The following is a 20,714-nucleotide window of genomic DNA, read 5'->3' on the forward strand; positions in this document are numbered from 1 at the left end:
TGGATCATGGAAGCAGATTTAAAATGATATTGTCAAATATTTTTTACATTACCTATTCACTCATCCTGTGAGTTAAAAAGTCGTAAGTAAAAACTTCTCAATTTATATTGTACTGTTTGTTCTACAGGTGGGGTACCAGGAGGAGTGCCAGGAGGGGTACCGGGTGGGGTACCGGGTGGAGTACCAGGCGGAGTACCAGGCGGAGTACCAGGCGGACTACCGGGAGGGGCACCACTTGGAGTACCAGGAGGAGGATATTCACCAGCAGCCAAAGCTGCTAAATATGGTATGGTGTATAAATTGCATTATCATATGCACTTTTTCAACTTAACATTATGTTATGCTCTAATATTTGTACTTGTACTGTCCTTACAATGAGACAATACTTACTCCATGTTGGATAATGATGTTTTAATTATGTTTTGTCTTCCCCTTGATTGGCTATATGCACTGAAGGACTGGGAGGGGCAGGAGGACAATTAGGGACAGGAGGGCTGGGTGTCGCAGGAGGACAATTAGGGACAGGAGGACTCGGAGGCGCAGGAGGACAATTAGGAGGAGGACTGGGTGGAACAGGAGGATACGCTGCTGCTGCTAAAGCTGCTAAATATGGTATGGAAATCTTTTTTCTGTCAATTTAAGGTCAAATCAAATTCTTCTTCTAAAAAATGTTTTTACAGACATTTTTTGACTGCAAAAGGATGACAATGTGATTTGAGTTGCTTGATTAAACTTGTATGTCGCAGGAGTAGGGGCACTTGGAGGAGCAGGAGGACTTGGAGGAGCAGGAGGACTAGGAGGCACAGGAACACTGGGAGGACCAGGGGGACTGGGAGGAGCAGGAGGTCACCCTGCTGCTGCTAAAGCTGCTAAATATGGTAATTATAGATTATCGGACAAGTTATGTGGTACATTTGGGTGGATCTTGAGTCTTATGACAGACCTGCTGAGATTGAATCAGAAGCAATAGCTCTGACATTGCTGCCTTGTAACACCCAGAAACTCTACTGACTTGACCATGTTCAAACCTGGTCCCTGGTACCCACCATTACAATTTTAATAGAGCCTGCTTGATGACGCTTTCAGATAAATGATGTTTCATGCATCTGCTTATGTAGTTTGCACAGGAGAACGGTAAGGCTCACCTCGGTTGTTTATGGTACAAACTGTAGCAATGTTAAGATCTGCTCATTAAACAAATGTAATATGTCAAACCATAACACCGGTTTTATGTGGAAATAAATGTGCCTTCCACAGGAGCAGCAGGATTGGGAGGAACAGGACTGGGAGGAACAGGACTGGGAGGAACAGGGCTCGGAGGACCAGGACTCGGAGGAACAGGACTGGGAGGTGGAGGATACTCTGCTGCTGCTAAAGCTGCTAAATATGGTAACTGAAATTCTATCAAAATAAAAATAAATCATTGCATTTTACATAGTGTTTTAAGTGACTGTGCATGATTACATGATTAAATTTGCATTAAAGGTCCAGGTGGTACAGGGGTGGTTCCAGGTGGTGGAGTAGGTGGAGGAGGAATCCCTGGAAGAGTCCCATTTTTGCCAGGATATGGATGTAAGCATGCCCAACACGACGTAAGCTATTAAAAAAAAAACTAAATTCTAGTGTCAGTTTGTATTCTAACCTGGACATTTTGTGTTGCAGCTTTGGCAGCCGGTGCTAAACCTCCTAAATACGGTGAGGCTGTGATCCTTATCGTTTGACATAGTGTAATGATTACCATGACATAAGGTGTCATGGTAACCTTTTTGTCCTATGTAGTGCTGTAGCCTACACACTGTTTTTTATGCACAACATTTTATTATAAATGCAATGCAACAATCACGACCTATGGAAAATTCAGCCTGGTTTGCTAAAATGTTAATGACAGGGGTTTACAAATTCCAGCAAGTGTAATCTTTCATTCGTAACGGAGCTCTTCATCCACTCCACAACAGGAGTCCCAGGAGCAGGCCTAGGAGGAGCTGGAGTTCCAGGGGGAGTAGGTGCAGTACTTCCTGGTGGTGGTGGCTATGGTGGTAAGTTGTTAAAGTGGATATATCAGTGTAAACAGAAAGGTTTAGGACAATTAAGTTGTTTCTGCTGTTTTCGTCATTTTCCTTAATTAAATATGATTTAATTAATTCTCAGCCATAAATGTTATGTTGCCTCCTGACAGGTTATGGAATCGGTACTGGAGTCAAACCACCGAAATATGGTAAGATGTAGTTTTCAATATTATTTTTTTTTTTAAATGTGACTAATTTTAACAATTTTCTGTGTAATATTTATGCTTTTCTGGACCGTATACCATATGGTAATGATAAAATGAGACGAATATGCTAGATACTGTTATGTTAAGAAAAATTAAAGATTTAGTAGCACTGGTTTAGGTGCATGTGCAAATGTAGTATTTTGTTAAAGGTGTTACAGTATGACAAGGACTGTGTGGTACAAGAGTAGCAGGACCTGGTGTAGGTAAAGGAGGACAGGGAAGCAGAAATAAGCATGAAAATGATATAAATACTGCACATTCAGAGATATTGTATCATGTATAACTGTATTCTGATTGGTGGGGTACAGTTTGAAATAATTACTGTAGCTCATCCTACTTGTTATTAGGCTTGATTAACTTTAAACTCATCATGTAACTTGCTCAATTTCTCTGAAATAGGTGTTTCAGGTGGAGCTGGAGCAGGGTTAGGACCAGGAGGGCTGGGGGGGACAGGAGGAGCAGGAGTAGTTCCTGGTGCAGGACTAGGAGGTGGACAATACTCTGCTGCCGCAAAAGCTGCTAAATATGGTTGGTGAAATAAGCACACAAGTACAAAACATTCAAAGACATTTTCTTGTGAATAAACCAACTGTGATAGGAAATGGACTTGTTTCTATAATAACACATTTATTTTCTACTGTACTTTATCTTATCCTGTTTATTATTAGTTTTATTAAGTGGAAGAATTTATTAAAAACTTTTCTCATCAGGAGCTTTAGGAGGAGCTGGAGCTGGGTTAGGAACAGGAGGACTGGGGGGGACAGGAGGAGCAGGAGGAGTTCCTGGCCAAGGGCTCGGAGGTGGACAATACTCTGCTGCCGCAAAAGCTGCTAAATACGGTAAAACAAATAAGCACAAACACAAATACCACACATTTAGAAACATTCAATAATGATATGAACTAATTCTGATAAGAACTGTACATCCTCTTAATTGTTAGATTCTATTAGCTGTAATCTAATAATGCAACCTGCTCTTTTTCCCTTAATAAGGTGCTTTAGGAGGAGCTGGAGCTGGGTTAGGAGCAGGAGGACTGGGGGGGACAGGAGGAGCAGGAGGAGTTCCTGGCCAAGGGCTCGGAGTTGGACAATACTCTGCTGCCGCAAAAGCTGCTAAATACGGTAAAACAAATAAGCACAAACACAAATACCACACATTTAGAAACATTCAATAATGATATGAACTAATTCTGATAAGAACTGTACATCCTCTTAATTGTTAGATTCTATTAGCTGTAATCTAATAATGCAACCTGCTCTTTTTCCCTTAATAAGGTGCTTTAGGAGGAGCAGGAGCTGGGTTAGGAGCAGGAGGACTGGGAGGGACAGGAGGAGCAGGAGGTGTTCCTGGCCAAGGGCTCGGAGGTGGACAATACTCTGCTGCTGCAAAAGCTGCTAAATACGGTAAAATAAATAAGCACACAAACACAAAAAAGGCAATTTAAAAAAAATCCAAAAGTGTATAACTTGAGATAGGATCTCCTCAATTACCAATTATTACAAATCTAATTTCTTACTGACGTTATCTTATACTACTTGATACCCATTCATACCAACTTTCTGGTGTGTAAAAAGATTTTATCATGAAGGACTCAGTTTTAGATTATTGTGCAATTTATCAAACTCACTATATTTCCATTAATTAGGTGTTCCAGGAGGAGCAGGGATAGGAGGAACGGGAGTTGTACAAGGAGGGATTGGAGCTGGAGGTACTGCATCTGCATGTGTACTTAAAGACAGTAGAAGCACTATTATTTAACCATTGTCATCATCACTATTATTTATTTCCAAATCTATGTGATGCTATACAAACTGATGAAGTGACATGGTGAAGATTTTGATGAGTATGTTTTTTTCAGGATTTCCGAGCAGTGTGAAACCACCGAAATTTGGTAAGAGAAGTTTTATAGTATAGTAACTATTATAATCATTTAGTCAGATCATTTCCATCCATCCTAAAGTGAGGTAGCCTGCCTGGATCTGTGATCTTATTCTTTTGGTCATTTCCCAAAGCCCCTGACACAGAGTCCAGGCCATTTCCATATATATATGTATATGTAGTTTGTACAGCTGCACCTCCCACACCAACTCTGGCTCCTTCTCCACAAGAGTACTGGCGTTCCTTGTCTCTACCAATCCTCCAACTTGCACCTGATCCTTGCAGAACATCGGAGCATAGGAGGTGGTGGGTCCATAACTTGGGCTGAGCCTGACTGAGCCCCATGGGCATAGACTTGGCAGTCAGGCACTCACCAGCAGGCTCCTCTCCCTGGCCTGGCTCCAGGAGAGGGTCCTGTCTCCCCATTTCAGGTAGAGCTAGCTGTGTCATGAGGTTGCCGTTTCATAAAGGTTTTGGAATAGCTGAGAGCTGTGGACACAACGGACGCACACAAAGTAGATCTGCTCATACTACTTTCTGGAGTCAGCTTGAGGATGTGGTTCTGTAGCTTTTTGAGCGTAGTGGTCACACGAAATTGGCATAATTGTTAGTTAACATTATCATGTCAGTGGGAGACAAACTTTTACAGCAGCTGTGTGGTGTTGTGGCTGAAAACAGCAGCATCAATTTGCTGACCTCATGCGTGCCTCTCTCACTAGGTGTCACTGGAGAGGGACTTGTCCTGCCAGGAGCTACTCCAGGTACAGGTGTCGGTGGTATTCCAGATGGTTCTGCTGTTCTGGTACCAGGTGGAACAGGTGTTCCCGGAAAACCAGGTAAAGCTCTGAATATGGTTTCTTATTTTCTTAGATGAACCTCTGTTGCATCATGAATAATCTTTTTGATGCTTTAACAGCAAAGGATGCAGGTCCGTCTGGAACTCCTCAACCAGGTACACTGAAATGACAATACTCTGCATTTCTGAGGACATTTACTGTTCATACATATTTACACACACACACATGCTTTTGTGGTAGCTATACACAGCATATGGGAGGATGAGAGATAAGCGTAATTTCCACTTATATTACATATTAGATTAGCTTCAAATTATATATTTGGCAATTGCGCTCTATCTTAAGGTGTCTGCGCAAATGCTAGGCCATCATTCATCTCTGCTATATTTCCTGCCCACACATTGTGTCCATGTTGTGTTTTTTGCTAATGCTACCAGCTATTGACCCCCCTCTAGCTTACAGCCTCCCGGCTGTGGCACTATCAGGGTTCACTTTACAGCTTCTACCATTTCTAGTCTCTCTCACTCTGTACCTGTGTGCAATGGATGAAAACTGGAACCTGTTGTCTTTTGGCAGCGCCCACGCCTATTGCCGAAATTAGCCAGGCCCCAGAGGTTCCACAGCCCAGTAAGACCTGCTGTTTGCATGAAACCTTTCACTAGTGAAATCTGTGGTCTTTAGTATATATCAAATTGTAGCTGAAGTGTAATGTATATGCTACTCTGACGTAGCATGAGACAGTATTTGTGAAAATGATTGCTCCTCCTAAAACAGACACGTGACGTCTTAAAGCACCTTAATAGTTACAGATTTAGATCTTAAAAGCACAATCTGTCATCCAAATGTAAACAAAAGGATCGCCCACAACCTCTTGAAGTGTTTTGGATAAATTCTTTATGGGATTCCCTGTAGCTCCCGCTGCTTTAGTTTCATCTGCATGTTTTACTATAAAATATGTTGGTGTACTCATAATTTATACAGCCAGAAATCAGCATGAGAATTAATTAATTTTCTGATTTACACTTTAATTAAAGTTCATCATCTTCTCAAATACTGTTTGGATAGAAATGTCTTTAACATACAAAGATGATTCAACTCAGTAGTATTCTTTGTCATTTTGGGACTGTAAAGACAGGCACTATTCAATTACTTCTTTCAGCATTACTAATGATCTCTAATAAGTAGTTTTGGTGTTTTTTGCTGCAGGCATTGTGTAATTTGTAAGATATAAGAACATTAACATATGACAGCTCTGCTTCAGACACAATCCGTAAATATCAGGCTGCATGTAATGTTGACAGAGAAGTTGATATAGCCTGTCTGGTCCCTGCTGCTCCCCCCTTGTTATGTTAGTTACGGCCACAGATTGTCCCTTTTTCTCAACAGTACTTGTCTTGTGCACTCCTTTCCTTTTTACTAACAGCTCACTGTGCTTGATGGATTGCTTTCATGCATTGGATAGTTCTTATTTCTAGATAATAGCAGATCTTATTTAATCATTTAAAAGACATTTAGAAGTCCTGATACTGGAATGCCTCCTTCACACATTTGATTGTTCCTAGATGTCTACAAAGATTTTTTTTGACAGTGTGAATGCTTGCACTTGTCACTTCCTGTGTGTGACTTCGAGTTCTACAGCAGGGTTTTTGTCATATTTCCAGGGTCAAGTCAAATGATATGTGATATTTGATCTTTTATATATAGTTATGTATATGAACTGTGAAGCCCCTGCTATAGAATTTCACCTTTCAGTAGATTGTTTTAGCACGATTTTCTCCTCATGTTAAATATATTATTTTGAAAGGTCTTGTATGTCTTGTTCTTTTTGTTCCCTATTTGTTTTTCACATACCTTCCTTCTCCAGCATATGACATTTGGTTCTGTGTTATAGTTTCATTATTACAGCAACTGTATATTGCAGTATTATTAATTCAACCAAACCAAACATACAAAATAACTTGAGCACAACATTATAAGACAGTCTGACTAATTTTGCTTTTTGTATTCTTTTCTGCGCTTCGTTCCCTCGTGATGGATGTGTGGAAACAGGCGGTGGGTTCAATATAAGTGCATTTTTTTCACTTGATTTAATTCTACTTTATGTCTCATCCAGTTTTAATGTAATTTTATTTCTTACTGTTTTTACAGTTTCTGGTGGCATTCTTCAGCCTAGTGGTAAGTTGTACACATGAAATTGTTTATAATCGATCATATTGAATATGTAAATTGCAGATAGCTTAACTTTATGATGTGTTTTTAATTTCACAGCTGGCACAAGTGTTGGTAAATATGTCAAACTTCTCTGATATTGAGATATACCATGAAACACTCATCAGGCTTTTAATTTGTACAGATTTTGACATTAGAGATATGACAAATCTTTAAGTGCCTTGTGTGTGTCACAGGTGGAGCAGGTGTTCCAGCACCCTCTGGTGGTAAGATCAGCTTTCCTTCTCTTTGGTGCATGTATCGATTGTGTGCGACTAATAAGTTTGCACTGACTTTACGTAGTGTTTTGTACTGTTAAACCTACTATTACTTTATGCTGGATGGTAACTCGGGTTTTAGTTTAACATGTGTTTTAGTTGGTACAAAAGGCCAAGGTCAGCCAGGTAATGTAAACAATCTCTGTTTGTATATGTGGTCAGTAATATGTGCTGCCTGCACACTTCAGTTATTGAAAGTAAGAAAAGGAAAAGATTATACACTTACTAAGAGGTCCCTCACTTACATGTAACGAGTATCAGCAGGATTTCGCTGTAATATCGCACCCATCGACGACCTCATTGTTTATCTGGTCATGTGACTTTGGTACTTCAAAGAAAACCTGAATAAACAACAGTATTTGCCTTTGTATTCTGGTTTATTATGCTGCTGTTTTTTTCCCTTCTGGCTGCATACAGCATACATTTTTTTTCTTCTGACAAGCTCTGCTTTTTCTTCCTAACATTTGAAACAGGTTCCCTGTGTTGTGTGTTGCTGTTTTAGTCCTCTGGCTCATTTGTATGAATTAGTTATCACATTTTACAGTATAGCGTGTAAGATGGTTCATGTATGGTCTCTTCTCTCTTTTAGCTGGAACCGGAGTCCAACAACCCGGAGGTAGGCAAAATGAATTCTTTAATCATTTGAAAAGTCCATGTTGTTATTAGCCCTCAAGCTACATTTTGTTATTGAAACTTAATGGGATTCGATACATCCATCTGGCCACATGGTGGAGATAAAGACAAACACAGCAACTTTTATTATTTGTCTCTGCTGCACTCTGTGAATTGTAATATCATTGCTGCTGTTTTCAGGTGTTGGTGTTGGAACAGGCGGAAAACCACCTAAACCAGGTAAATGTGGCTATTATTTACCTTCAAAAGGCAACAACATCTTGTTAATTTTGTTAAATCTTGATTAATTTGTGTAATAATGTGTAAAAATGTGCAACATACCTCCCTATCTTTTATTATTATTCTTTAAGTTGATCTTGCTCATTCCATTGCCACACAATAATTATTAAATTGTCCATATCAGCACTGAATATTCAGTATTACCATAAAAATAAACCTCCATTATCTATTAGACGCCGTAGCAGAAAAAGAGCACAGTTGTGTATCTGAAGATTATCTGTGAAATAATGAAAAATACTTTTTCCAGAAAGGTCATGATCTTTACAGAGAGTGTTTGCAAACATCTAACCACATCTTTCATATCATTTGTACCTTTATTTATATTAAAACAGTATAAGAGTTTCGGATTATTGCTGCCCTTGAAAGCACTTTCAAACATCACAGTACATAAACACACAAATCAGCTCTGTCAAACCTCATCATCTCAAAGTCAAACCACTTATGTCATCAATACACTTTGCATGATCCTATTATATGTTATATATCATGTTTTCACACACGGCTTTGTTTATCTTACCGTGCATATTCTGTTTAGACGGGTAATGATTCAACTTGAATCGATAAACGCAGCAGTTAATATATAAGGAAAAGCTGCATCAGGCCTTTCGCTGCCCAATTATTCCTTCAGCAGACTGAACAGTCATCAGTTTTGTGCACCTGCAGGTTTTGCAGTTTTAGGTTGTTTTTGCTGTTGTGCACTATTTTACCTGTGATGGACATGAGACCGAATTCAATGTGTTTCTCCTGCATTTCGTTTTGTCCAACTCAATCAGTCAAATATCAAGATCGATCTCATTGTCCCTGAGAGAGAAGTTTTTTTTTTTTTTGTGGGAGCATCCTTACAAGACAATAAAACAGACCGAGACACATTGAATTCCAGTGTTTAACACATACATTAAACAAATGGTGAAACATTAGACATTATCAAGTTAAAGTAACAAGAATTATTTTAAACACTTGTAATCCAATAATGGATTTGATTAAAACCTGTAAATCAAGGTCAAGTGTAACGGAGCTGGAAAGATTTACTAAATGTGACATTCTCAATGTAATAATCTGTAATTATGATACTAGATTGTAAAATCTTTATTACTTTCCTCTTCAAAGCAGCATCAGAAGAAAGATCCATTGATTTTACTAAATATTTTCAAGTAATAAGATATCTTATGATTTAAAGAACCAGTGTGTTAAGTGGCATCTAGTGTTGAACTGAACACTGCTCGTCTCCTCCTCCCCTGTGGTGGTCGCTAATAACACGAAAGGCCCTCTCAAGAGCCAGTGTTTGGTTTGTCGTTCTGGGCTACTGTAGAAACATGGCAGTACAACAGTGGGTCCTCCTCCACGGCGGTCTCTGTGGAGGAGGGCCTGTTCCCTCTGTAGATATAAAGGCTAATTCAAAGGTAATGAAAAGATGATTCTTAGTTTCAGGTGAATATACACTATAATCTTTTCCTTTTCTTACAACACATACAGTCATTATGAATTATTATATTCCATTTCTGCCCCTGATTTCCAACACACTGGACCTTAAAAACCAATTCACTGGACTGGTTGTTGAACTAGAAAACTAGTGTTCTTGTTTTTTTTTTTAAGTTCTCACAGAAGCCAATCTAATAATTTAGATGTCGTTGGAGAGGATGAAGTCAGCATGGATCATAGAGACACTTTATTCCTCCTTGTAATGGAGAATCTGCTGTTAAATCTTCTAACACTTTTACTCCGAATGCATTCGAGCAGGTTTTGTTCCAGGTGCTGGTGGCTATCCCTACGGTGGAACCTATGGACGTAAGTTCTCTCAACAGTATCTTCTATTCAACATTTGTAAGTGAAATTGCAGTGGCTGTTACTTTTATTCTTTCTGTGCTTTAGTTCCTTACGGTGTCGGTACCGGCACTGGAGTTGGAACCGGAACTGGAGCTGGAGTTCTGCCTGGAGTTCTGCCTGGAGCAAAGCCTTTGAAACCTCCAGGTGTGTGTTTGTGTACATGTAACCTGCTTTGAACAAAACACTGCATCCAAAGTATATCCAAAGGGTGATTTCTTTTTGCATACTCTGTACACTGCTGTGTTGTGGTTTTGTGTTGCAGTGGGTGGAGCAGGAGGAGTAGGAGGTGGAGTAGGAATCCCACTGGCAGCAGGAGGTTATCAAGGTCAGAACACGCCTAAATTTTATGTAACACGTTAATAATGGTTTATTTGTGAACCCTAGGAACACAAAGGCGTCAGAAAAACATGAGTCATGAAAAGCATAAATACTGCTTATTTTCCTTATTCGAGATGAAAAATGTTTTTCTTTTATTGATAATTCAAATCATTTCCATTTCTTGGACGAGCCGGCCCCCTACACAAACTGTAGGACAAGTTGACCCAATAGACAATAATACTGCTTTTTTCTGTCATCACAATTCAGGGGGATACAGGCCATATCATCAAGGTTATGGTCAGGGTATGTATGAGAGGAGAGGAGCCAGTAATACACAATGTTCCCCTGACTTAAAAAAAAACAAAAAAAAACGAAAATGTTATGCCCAGTGCTCAAAGTGACAGTTGGTCTGGAGATGCCATCGCATTGCACTTCCTGTACAGGAAATTGGCCAACATGCTGATAAGTGTCAGGAATGAGAAGCCAGCTGGATACTTCGATGAAGGAAATCAACTGGTGTTTTATTGGAGGCAGTATTAACGGTCCTGAGCAGCTTTACAGTCGCTTAACTGACTCAGAGTCTTTATCACCACATCTGAGCCTGTCTTCTGTCTCTTGTGACAGGTGGGTTGACGTATCCTTCTGCAGTTGGACTCGGAGTTGGTGGTGGTGCTGGAGCTAAACCACCCAAACCAGGTAGTGTAACAGGCCTCACACTGTTGACAAGCCACTTAAGTAAAAGTAGTACCATTATATAATAACATATGCCGAATAAACAAGAAGGCCCAAATTATTAGGAACTTCTCATAGACCGTGTTTCACAAAGTTTATAAAGTTTCTCTTAACTCAGCAACTCACAATAATGACTTTATGAGGGAGTCTGGGGAATTTCTCTCTCTTCCTGCTGTTGTTGACTGTAGTAGATGTGGCTGCTTTGACCTGTAATATGTTGGTGTTAAGTTTGCCACACAAAATGTTCTCAAATTGTTGTTAATAAGTATTAGATATAAGTGTGCTTGCCATTCAAATTAATACGAAAAACATGAATGTTCCGTACCATTTGCAATGACGTCATTATATAGACTGACCTCCCAACACCCCCAACTGCAACTGACTTCCTGCATCCCTCCACTACAATGAACTTTCATTTTCTGTTGATTCTTCTGTGGAAGTAAACTTTGTTAGGTGCCGTGACACCAGACTACAGAACAGCCTCTTTCTTCACATGATTTGTAATTTTATGATTTTCTTTATCCAAACCAGATAAGTTGGAATCCAACCTGGTGACAAGCATTAAGAATAACTATAACAATTATACAGAAATAGACAATCCTCTAGCCGATGGTCCTGTTTGCTTCTGTAGGTAATATAGAGGCATTAGTATAAAACTGACACTGTTTCATAACAAGTTAAAAGTTCCTTGTAGTATATTTAACAATGGCAGTTTTATAGCCTGTTTTCCAAATCCCAGCTCCACCAGAGGCAGTAATCCCTGAGGTGTTACGGTACCATTAGGAGTTTGTAAATGGAGCAAGTGAACAGCACAACATTTCCCAATGGAGGCTGATTACTGTTAGTAATTCTGTGTACAACATCAAAGTGTGACTGTTTGAAGATAACACAAACCTCCGGAGAGTCCTGCCCTGAAATAGCAAAACTCTGCCAGAGGGAGTTTGGATGAGGTTATTACTTTGACCTCAGCTGAGCCGCTGGCTACATGTCATGACAACAAAAATACTTATAATATGTTCACAAAATCAAAATGAGAATACACATCATTATCATGACGTCTCTATTTGCCTTACCTTTGAATAGGTTACGGCAGTCTTGGAGGTGGTGGAGGATATCAGCCGGGTGAGTTTGTTCAATATTTTTTTGTATTAGCTTCTTTTTTTAGTTGATTGAAAACATGGGTTAATATAGCACACACTTTTCAACTGTCCACAACACGCTTTACACTTTGTGCATGTAGCTTCTGATCCTGCCTCTCCTCCTCGTCCTCCTCCTCCTCCCGCTCTTCCTCTGTGAGGGATGAGTGTAATCGCACAGCCACAGCTGACAGTGCAGCCTCCTCTCACCTCCCCACAGACTCTGTGCAGGCTAGTTGTTAAAACTCGTGGCCCTAATCCTTCTCCCAATGGCCACACAGATATGTGTCTGTGTGAAACGCTTCCACAGATGGTTTAATAACTACCCTCATTTGCCAGTACAGTTTTTGCCAAATGGAGAATAATTATTGGCTTCTCCAAAATTAGGTCAAATATTCATATTGACTGTACTGTATAAAGTTTTCACTAGATTTTTATTTATAAATATTGTCAGTTTACACACTGATGACCTTTTTCTGTAAATGGATTTGCTTTTTAATTCTACAGGTGCGGTTCCTGTGGCACCTGGTTATGGAGTAGGTTACCCCCAACAGTACTACCCAGGTACAGTACTACTACTGCACACAGCAGATGTTTGAACTTCCTGATGAGGACTTTCTCTGCTGAGTATGTGACAGTGTTGGTGTTAAACAGGTTTCTGTGTAGTGACCTTTAAAGAGCATCGACTGTGTCATAAATCAGTGGAAAGGACCTGACAGATGGCAGAATAGAGCCATTTATCTTAAAAAGGTGGAGGCGAGAGAAGAAGACAGTAGTAGGATGGTGTGTGTGTGGTGGTCAGTAAAGTAGAGCAGTTAGACTGCAGTTTTCTAGGAAGAGAAAATATGAAACACAAGCTGTGATTTAAACATAACATACAGGACATAATTTTGATTCATTTTCATGTAGGTTTTGATTTGTTTTATGATCTAAAGTACCTGTTATCATGCTTATATCACTGTAGTTGCTGATTCATTCATCGTTTGTCATGACGATTTTTCTGCCGCTGGGAGCCTTGAACCCAACATGAACCCAAATAAGTTAGCTTGCATCCAAACTTCCTCCCACAAACACAAGGATTTAGAGAACAGACAATTCTCTAACTTTTCATCCTTGTTTCCGGATCAGGAGGCGGATTAATGCACAGCTGCCAGCAGCCAGGTAACACAGCTGGACTGATTAAAGGACAGGAAAACTGACCTATCACTTCCTCCTGTAGAGCTGAGGGCATAACGAAAAGGGAGAGGAGGCCTGCTGCAGAATGACATTTACCTTCCACAATTTATTGAGATTCTTTATGTTCAATTAAGGAAATCACATGTTGAAAATCTTTCATTTAAGGCTCATTACAAGCCCCTTCTCTCCCTTCATGCCGAACACTTCACCTAAACTCAATGCAACTCCAGCTTTGTCACACTTACACTACGTGGGTTTCTGTGTGAACTCCCATGCAAAAATCTGTATTTTTTACCATTTTACTAGTTGGTAGGGAGGGATTGTAACCTCAATACTCACATCTCTCACATTAAACTTGAAAAGTCCTGAATCATTGTGATAATTCTGACGGCACATGTTCATAAACAAAATACTTGATGTTCACTTGATTCCTTTCAGCAAAGTGGTTGCAAAGTGGAGGGCTTTTCAACTTTAACATGAAATAATTATAGTTCTAATTTCTTACATGCAACTTGTTGACACACATGGGAGGCTGACTTCACATTAGAGAATTAAATTATGTATGTTGATGTTTCAGACAATCATTCTCCCATTTGCAGAACACATCTGAAAAAAACGAGGCTGTGCAGTCTGTGTCAGAAGTCACTTTAATCAAATTTAAACAGCTTAAATGAGCTACAAACGATATCCTTCCACCAGGCTTGAAGTAAGATTACCATTCTGCGCCTTTAAAATGCAAAATACAGCCTGGATAACATGACTGTGTGTTTAAGTCTGGTAACTTGAATCCATTGAGTGTATCTTTAGCACCAGATCTAAGTGCCTCCCATGTGATCTACTGTAATGTCAACAGTTTGGCCTCACCACATCCTGGCCAGGATACACCTATCAACCAGATCCAAAGTGGTTTCATCTTAGCATTAATGCTAATGGGACCATCTCATCTCTCATTTGTCTCTAATGTTTGTCTAGGTGGATATGTTCCAGCCCCACTGACTCCTCAGCAAGGTAACAAATGCCTCCTCACATCTCTCCAAGCACCTAAAATCACACAAGCTTATGATTATAATCAGTCATTTCAGTCCAGCAAGTGTCCCCTGCAACTCAACACATTTTCCAGTTTCTCTCTCTGCTCGTTGGCAGTGGGTTACAACATGTCAGATTATTTGGATGAGATTGGAAAACAGTGTGTGTTGGTACTGTGTGTGCCTGTCAGTGCAGATGGTACGGACAGCCAGTATGAACGCACGATAATCTGTATTTTCCTGACCATCTGAGATTACTGCAGGCTGGATTATTTCAAGGAAGCTTTCTGCTTTCTTAGATAACTATGTTTACTTGTTTAAACTCTCACAGAGTTACTGATGGACTGTAGGCATGCATTTAAATGTAAAGAGAGATGGTCATCTCTTACACAGATAGGAACTAACATAATCACTCTGCCAAATGAATGAAGGATACTAAAAATTATGAAATCTGGTGTTGCTCCATTAACAACCAGCTGGCCCTGACTTCAAGATTTTTGTGTGAGCCGATGAAATAGAACTGCATTAAAGCAGTGAAACATATTCTAGTAGACACCCAAAATAAAAGTATGGACCTGAAAATCTGGGACCTTGAAGTTATGACTGTAATGTGAAACTACTATTTCCAAGGTGGTATTGACTGTCCTCATAATACACTGTACACAAATTCTTAACAAGGCAGATGTTGTCCTCTTTGTCTGTTTGGTTACGCATAATGAATCCGCTCAGCATCTTGTTTACTTCAGCTGTTCTGACCTACAGGTGCTAATCTGACAGACAGGTCGATGTCATTATACACTTCATGTTCGGTACATCAGTAGCCGTCTCTCTTTCATACATCACTGACCTTTCAAACAGTGTTGAATAACCAGTTACATTGTGTGAGTAGCTCTGTACCTGCTGCCGATATTACAGTATATAGCTGGATGGATGCTGTGGTGAAACACCACACATCCACTAGTCGTTAACTTCACTAAGTCATACCAGCAGAACACCAGAGGAGCTTTTTTCAGGAAAGTAAACAGCTCTCATGGGCAATTCTTGTGTTTTCGCAGCCAAAGCAGCCAAGTACGGTCCATTGCAGGGTTTCCTCGGTGGTGCAGGAGGAGGAGGGGTCTACAGAGGTAAAACACCAAGACCACTTTACACCAAAATTAGCGTGTATATGCAGGTTTTTTAAACGCACTACTAAAAATGTAAACACTTGCATTTCTCTTTTATTTCTTTTTTTTCTTGTGTGTGACTTTTGTCATCACAAATGTGCTGGGAAAACAGGGAACAGCAGAAGACGTTAAAAAGTCTTATTAACATTCTGAATAAGACGCTTGTTTTTTCTGGATCTGATAACCGAAGTTGCAAAGAAGTGAGACATCTCGCTTCTTTCTCATCTCTATTGAGAGTGGCACGTGCGCAGTACTGATCAGGCAGCTTGGCAGCAAGGCTCAGTTTAGTGACACAGCAGCCACTAACAGTGGTTATTTTTAAAAATATCTTTCACTTCAGTCTTTCTTTCATACTCAGCGCTGACTAAAAGATGTTCAAGCTCTGCTGGAACAGAAATGGATATAAAGTATTAACAAGCCAGCAGCTTTAACTTCAAACCACGTCATATTATCGTGCCTGAAAAGGGGCAAAAGTTGGTGTGTTCACCCAAGTGTCTCCAATCAGAGCTGGAGTCATTTGAAGCATTTTTACTGATTGCACACATTCAAATTGAAGACAAAAGCCAGATGTTAGTGGGTTTTTGTCCTGTGTGAAAGCAGTGTAAACAGAAACAAATACATAGGCTATATGTGTGTGAACTCTTTCTGGTGAAAAGACTAAACTGTGACTCTGCTGGTCTCTGCTGCAGGTGGTGTTGCAGGATGCCAGGGCAAATACTGTGGGAGGAGGAAGTAGAGGATCTCTTGAGATCCAGAGTGACCTCAAGAAACCATGGTGCTACTGCATGATCTAGAATGTACATTTTGTATGCAAAAAAAACCCCATTAGATATCGTGTAAAGATGTTTTTTTTTTATTTTTTATTATTTTACTTACTTGACTTTAACGTCTGTTTTTATACAAACCCACCGACCCAGAATTTTGTACACGTTCTGATGTGACGTATGTTATTGATCGTGCCTTTAATCAATCAGCTTTAACTCCCTGTACTGCACCAGAATACTTACAATATAAAGAGTGTGTTTGTGTCACTGTGTGTTGTTCCTGTGCATGAATGTGTGTGTGTGTTTTGTTGTACTGTTGTGCGAAAGACTGTCTGAACCATCGGCCGCCAATGTGACCTATGAATGATTTCCCTTTCGGATAAAGCAAGGTGAACCATCCTCAGTGTCAGAGCCCACACGGCAGTGCAGAGCTCATCACCTCTCTGACACGACACAAAGGTTGGGTTTGGTCGTGGCTCGTCCAAAGACTGATGAAATCTGGCCAATCTCAGCATCGTCTCTGGCTCCCCGTCTTCTCCGCTGCTATTTTTAGACCTGCTGGGTATAAAGCAGCGGGAACTGGGGCTCCGTCCAACCCATCTGCTCTCAGTAACTTTGCTGATTGTAGTTGCTATGCAGTTCAGTTTTCTCAGCGTTTTTAGTGTTGCCAAAACTTGTGATGTATGAAGAGCGTTCTCTGCTCTGAGGAAGACAATCAAAAAGAGATTCATTCATTACAGAATGTTTAAAAACCATGAGAAAGCAGTGTTGACTTTAGCTCCAAGCCGATTGAAATTGAGATACTACTCTGGCATGTACATTATGTATGTATGAGTGTTTGATTATGTGCCCTAATGTCTGAGATTGAGCGCCTTATTCTGCTCTGAATGTTTAGTCTCAATGCAGCAGTTATTTACATTCATGTACTTTGTGATTATTCAAGATTTTTTGCACCATGCTTTGACTCATAGCTTTATCGTTATCAGGAATGTGTGAACAAATAACAAGAACAATCCTTTTGCTTTGGCATTTATTCACTGTGTAGAACTGTAATACAGAATAAGACTATAAGTGAGGCATAAGCTCCCATTGTTCTTCATTTACTTGAGCTGCTTTTAAAAGGCCTTACTGACCAAAGGTTAATGAGCGCTGTCGCAGAGTGACCCCATCTCTTTCTGTAACTGTGTACTGTATTTTGTACTAATTTGATGTTAGCTGGCTTAGGTTCCTTCACTCGGTGCTGTGTAAGAACTGTCTTTGAGCCTCGCTGGGTCAGACCTTGTCTTATGTGCCGTGGGATACTCTTCATCTTTATTTAAAACTGTTTTTATAAGGAGGAACAGTGTGGTTTTGCACTTTTTATATTTCCACGACACACATGTGACTTGTTCCCGGATATCCCGGCATTTTATTTGCTTCCTTAAGTAACAAAATAAAATGCGTTAAAAGATCTTGTGTCTTCCTTTGTTTTGATTTGTCTATGTAAAGTGCATACCACAGCGGCAGCAGCAGCAGCAGCAGCTTGACCTGTGAGCTGATCAAAACCACCTGGTCCAGGGTGTCCTGGTAGACCAGTTTGTTATAAAGCACATTCCAGACAGGAATAATATCTGGAGCTCAGTCCTGTCTCTCTGGACCTCTTCAGATCTTTACTGTCTCCTCCACGGGGTAAAACGAATCAGGAACCATCAGATTTAGTGTACTTTAAAATCTGATATGTGTGATTTGGTCGAGCTCTTGACTGTAATGAAAACAAACCCAGATTAAGGACAGATATTTTGCCACAGCAGTGACTTTAAACTCTGTGCGTGTTGTGCCAGCTGGAAATAATGAACTCATGCTGCTGTTCTCTGAAGGTCTCCTGGGAGAACCACTGACCCATGATCCTGTAGAAACAGCTTACACTGTTGTTCCATCACTTATATAATGTTCTCTCACATCACAAATACCACAGAGTCACTATAGAACTGCAGTATAACAAGGTTTTAATAATAAAACTATAATTCCCAATATCCCAGGTATTTCAGCTTATACCAAAGGAGATGTTCATCCTGCTGTGTTGTGCCCTGTGACTGTGTGTTGAGTTTTAATGTGATTGTTGATCTCAAGAGTCATTTTCTTCAAAGAACTGCTCAGTTTCATTCAGTTTCAACAGTTTTGTGTCTCTTTTATAAAGGGGGTCTGTTGGGAAAATGCTATTTTGGGCCACAGGGGAATTTTTCGCTGCAATACCGCAAGTAGCTAGAGTGGAAGCAAAGCTGAGCAGCACCCTCCGGGGCCTGTTTTCAAAACCTGGTAGCTATCTTACGCACAATGCAAATGAGCCACTGAATGACATCAGTAGAGGCAATTTATCAGATGACGTACAGCTTCCTCTGGAGCCACACAAGGATTCATGCTAGTGAAAATTGGTGGAGTTGCCTTTAAATCCTTTCGTCTTTAACAATTCAACTGGTTTTACCTTTTACTCTTTAAATATCTCAATGGCTAATATCTCTTCCTCTTCAACGAGCATTTCAACTTATTTTCTGTCACCCTTACTGACATTTCAACTGCTTTCATCCCGTATTCTGCTTTATTTTACCCTTTAAAGGTGCAATATGTAAGAATTTGAGTTGAAAAACATTCAAAAATTAAAGTGACTATGAGGAACTTTGATACGGAAGCCCTAAAGGGCCATGCATTCATACATTTCATTTCCTCCGTTTTCCCGTGATAACGAGTTAATTTCATTTGTTTTCTCGAGATCTCGAGTTATTATCTCGAAATAACAACTGCCGTTTTCCCGAGATAACGGGACAATTTTCTCGAGATCTCGAGATAACGAAACTTTGATTTCCCGATATAATTAATTTGAGATCTTGAGAAAACAAAACGATAGTGTAGTATATTAAATCATTGCAAGAAACATCATTCAGTGTAGCAATGTCAGAGGAGCAGGAGCATATCGATCACTGTGTCACATATCTTTTCAATCAAGGCCTGACGCAGGCTGAAATAGCATTGTGCCTTGCTATTACAGATAATATACACATTAGTGTGCGTAATCTAAAAAGACGGTTAGCAAGGCTTCAGCTATATCGGCGGCACAATCTAAGTGAGCCTGATGTCGTCATTAACTACATAGCTGACCAGCTACGAGGTCCCGGGCGTCTCCATAATCTCAGTCCTATCATATCACAGTCATTATCTCGAGATCTCGAATTAATTATATCGTTATCTCGGGAAAACAAAGTTTCGTTATCTCGAGATCTCGAATTAATTATATCGTTATCTCAGGAAAACAAAGTGTCGTTATCTCGAGATCTCGAATTAATTATATCGTTATCTCGGGAAAACAAAGTTTCGTTATCTCGAGATCTCGAATTAATTATATCGTTATCTCGGGAAAACAAAGTGTCGTTATCTCGAGATCTCGAATTAATTATATCGTTATCTCGGGAAAACAAAGTTTCGTTATCTCGAGATCTCGAATTAATTATATCGTTATCTCGGGAAAACAAAGTGTCGTTATCTCGAGATCTCGAATTAATTATATCGTTATCTCGGGAAAACAAAGTTTCGTTATCTCGAGATCTCGAATTAATTATATCGTTATCTCGGGAAAACAAAGTGTCGTTATCTCGAGATCTCGAATTAATTATATCGTTATCTCGGGAAAAAAAGGTTTCGTTACATTGAGATCTCGAATGAATTATGTCGTTATCTCGGGAAAACAAAGTTTCGTTATCTTGAGATCTCGAATTAATTATATCGTTATCTCGGGAAAACAAAGTTTCATTATCTCGAGATCTCGAATTAATTATATCGTTATCTCGGGAAAACGGCAGTTTTTATTTCGAGATAATAACTCGAGATCTCAAGAAAACAAATGAAATTAACTCGTTATCACAAGAAAACGGAGGAAATAAAATGTATGAATGCATGGCCCTTTAGGGCTTCCGTACTTTGAAGTGTTTATGAAACAGTCTTGTGATTCCTCTGATGATTATAAATGACCTGTAACAGCAAACAAGACCATCAGCGGAAAGAGGGTATTTTTATACAGTTATTATTGCTTGTGCTCGGGTCCGAACACATATATCACATATAAATACATGACCTCATCGCGATCCATCCTGGGTCTCTCTCGCTTCCAAAACAAAGCAAAGATCTTTTTTGGGGCCACTAGAATCAACTTCGTCGTAACTTTAACTAAAACGATCAGAGAATGTGAAGGAATGACAGTTTT

General features: G+C 39.8%; 2 protein-coding genes across 2 annotated transcripts in view; both read left to right on the forward strand.

The window, feature by feature from the left end:
* Positions 1–6,981, forward strand: part of elna (elastin a) — a 41,423-nt gene extending 34,442 nt beyond the window's left edge. Inside the window, exons 20-36 of the mRNA XM_073480458.1 lie at positions 128–286; positions 457–612; positions 747–878; positions 1,258–1,389; positions 1,486–1,572; positions 1,663–1,695; positions 1,956–2,036; positions 2,177–2,215; positions 2,672–2,800; positions 2,983–3,111; positions 3,265–3,393; positions 3,547–3,675; positions 3,918–3,980; positions 4,131–4,163; positions 4,870–4,986; positions 5,067–5,102; positions 5,524–6,981. Of these exons, the coding sequence (XP_073336559.1) occupies positions 128–286; positions 457–612; positions 747–878; positions 1,258–1,389; positions 1,486–1,572; positions 1,663–1,695; positions 1,956–2,036; positions 2,177–2,215; positions 2,672–2,800; positions 2,983–3,111; positions 3,265–3,393; positions 3,547–3,675; positions 3,918–3,980; positions 4,131–4,163; positions 4,870–4,986; positions 5,067–5,102; positions 5,524–5,609 (1,670 nt within the window). The 3' untranslated portion in view covers positions 5,610–6,981. The remainder of the gene's footprint in view (positions 1–127; positions 287–456; positions 613–746; positions 879–1,257; positions 1,390–1,485; positions 1,573–1,662; positions 1,696–1,955; positions 2,037–2,176; positions 2,216–2,671; positions 2,801–2,982; positions 3,112–3,264; positions 3,394–3,546; positions 3,676–3,917; positions 3,981–4,130; positions 4,164–4,869; positions 4,987–5,066; positions 5,103–5,523) is intronic.
* Positions 5,700–17,934, forward strand: LOC141019917 (uncharacterized). Its single transcript, XM_073494948.1, has 17 exons — positions 5,700–5,725; positions 6,929–6,999; positions 7,096–7,122; positions 7,216–7,230; positions 7,353–7,382; positions 8,023–8,049; positions 8,247–8,285; positions 10,083–10,130; positions 10,215–10,313; positions 10,432–10,494; positions 10,755–10,790; positions 11,112–11,183; positions 12,303–12,341; positions 12,863–12,919; positions 14,504–14,539; positions 15,612–15,680; positions 16,409–17,934. The coding sequence occupies exons 1-17, from the start codon at positions 5,700–5,702 to the stop codon at positions 16,453–16,455; spliced, it is 801 nt and encodes a 266-aa protein (XP_073351049.1). The 3' UTR covers positions 16,456–17,934.
* The last annotated feature ends 2,780 nt before the right edge of the window (positions 17,935–20,714 follow it).

This window comes from Pagrus major, chromosome 2 (assembly GCF_040436345.1).
Source record: "Pagrus major chromosome 2, Pma_NU_1.0".
Lineage (NCBI taxonomy): Eukaryota > Metazoa > Chordata > Actinopteri > Spariformes > Sparidae > Pagrus > Pagrus major.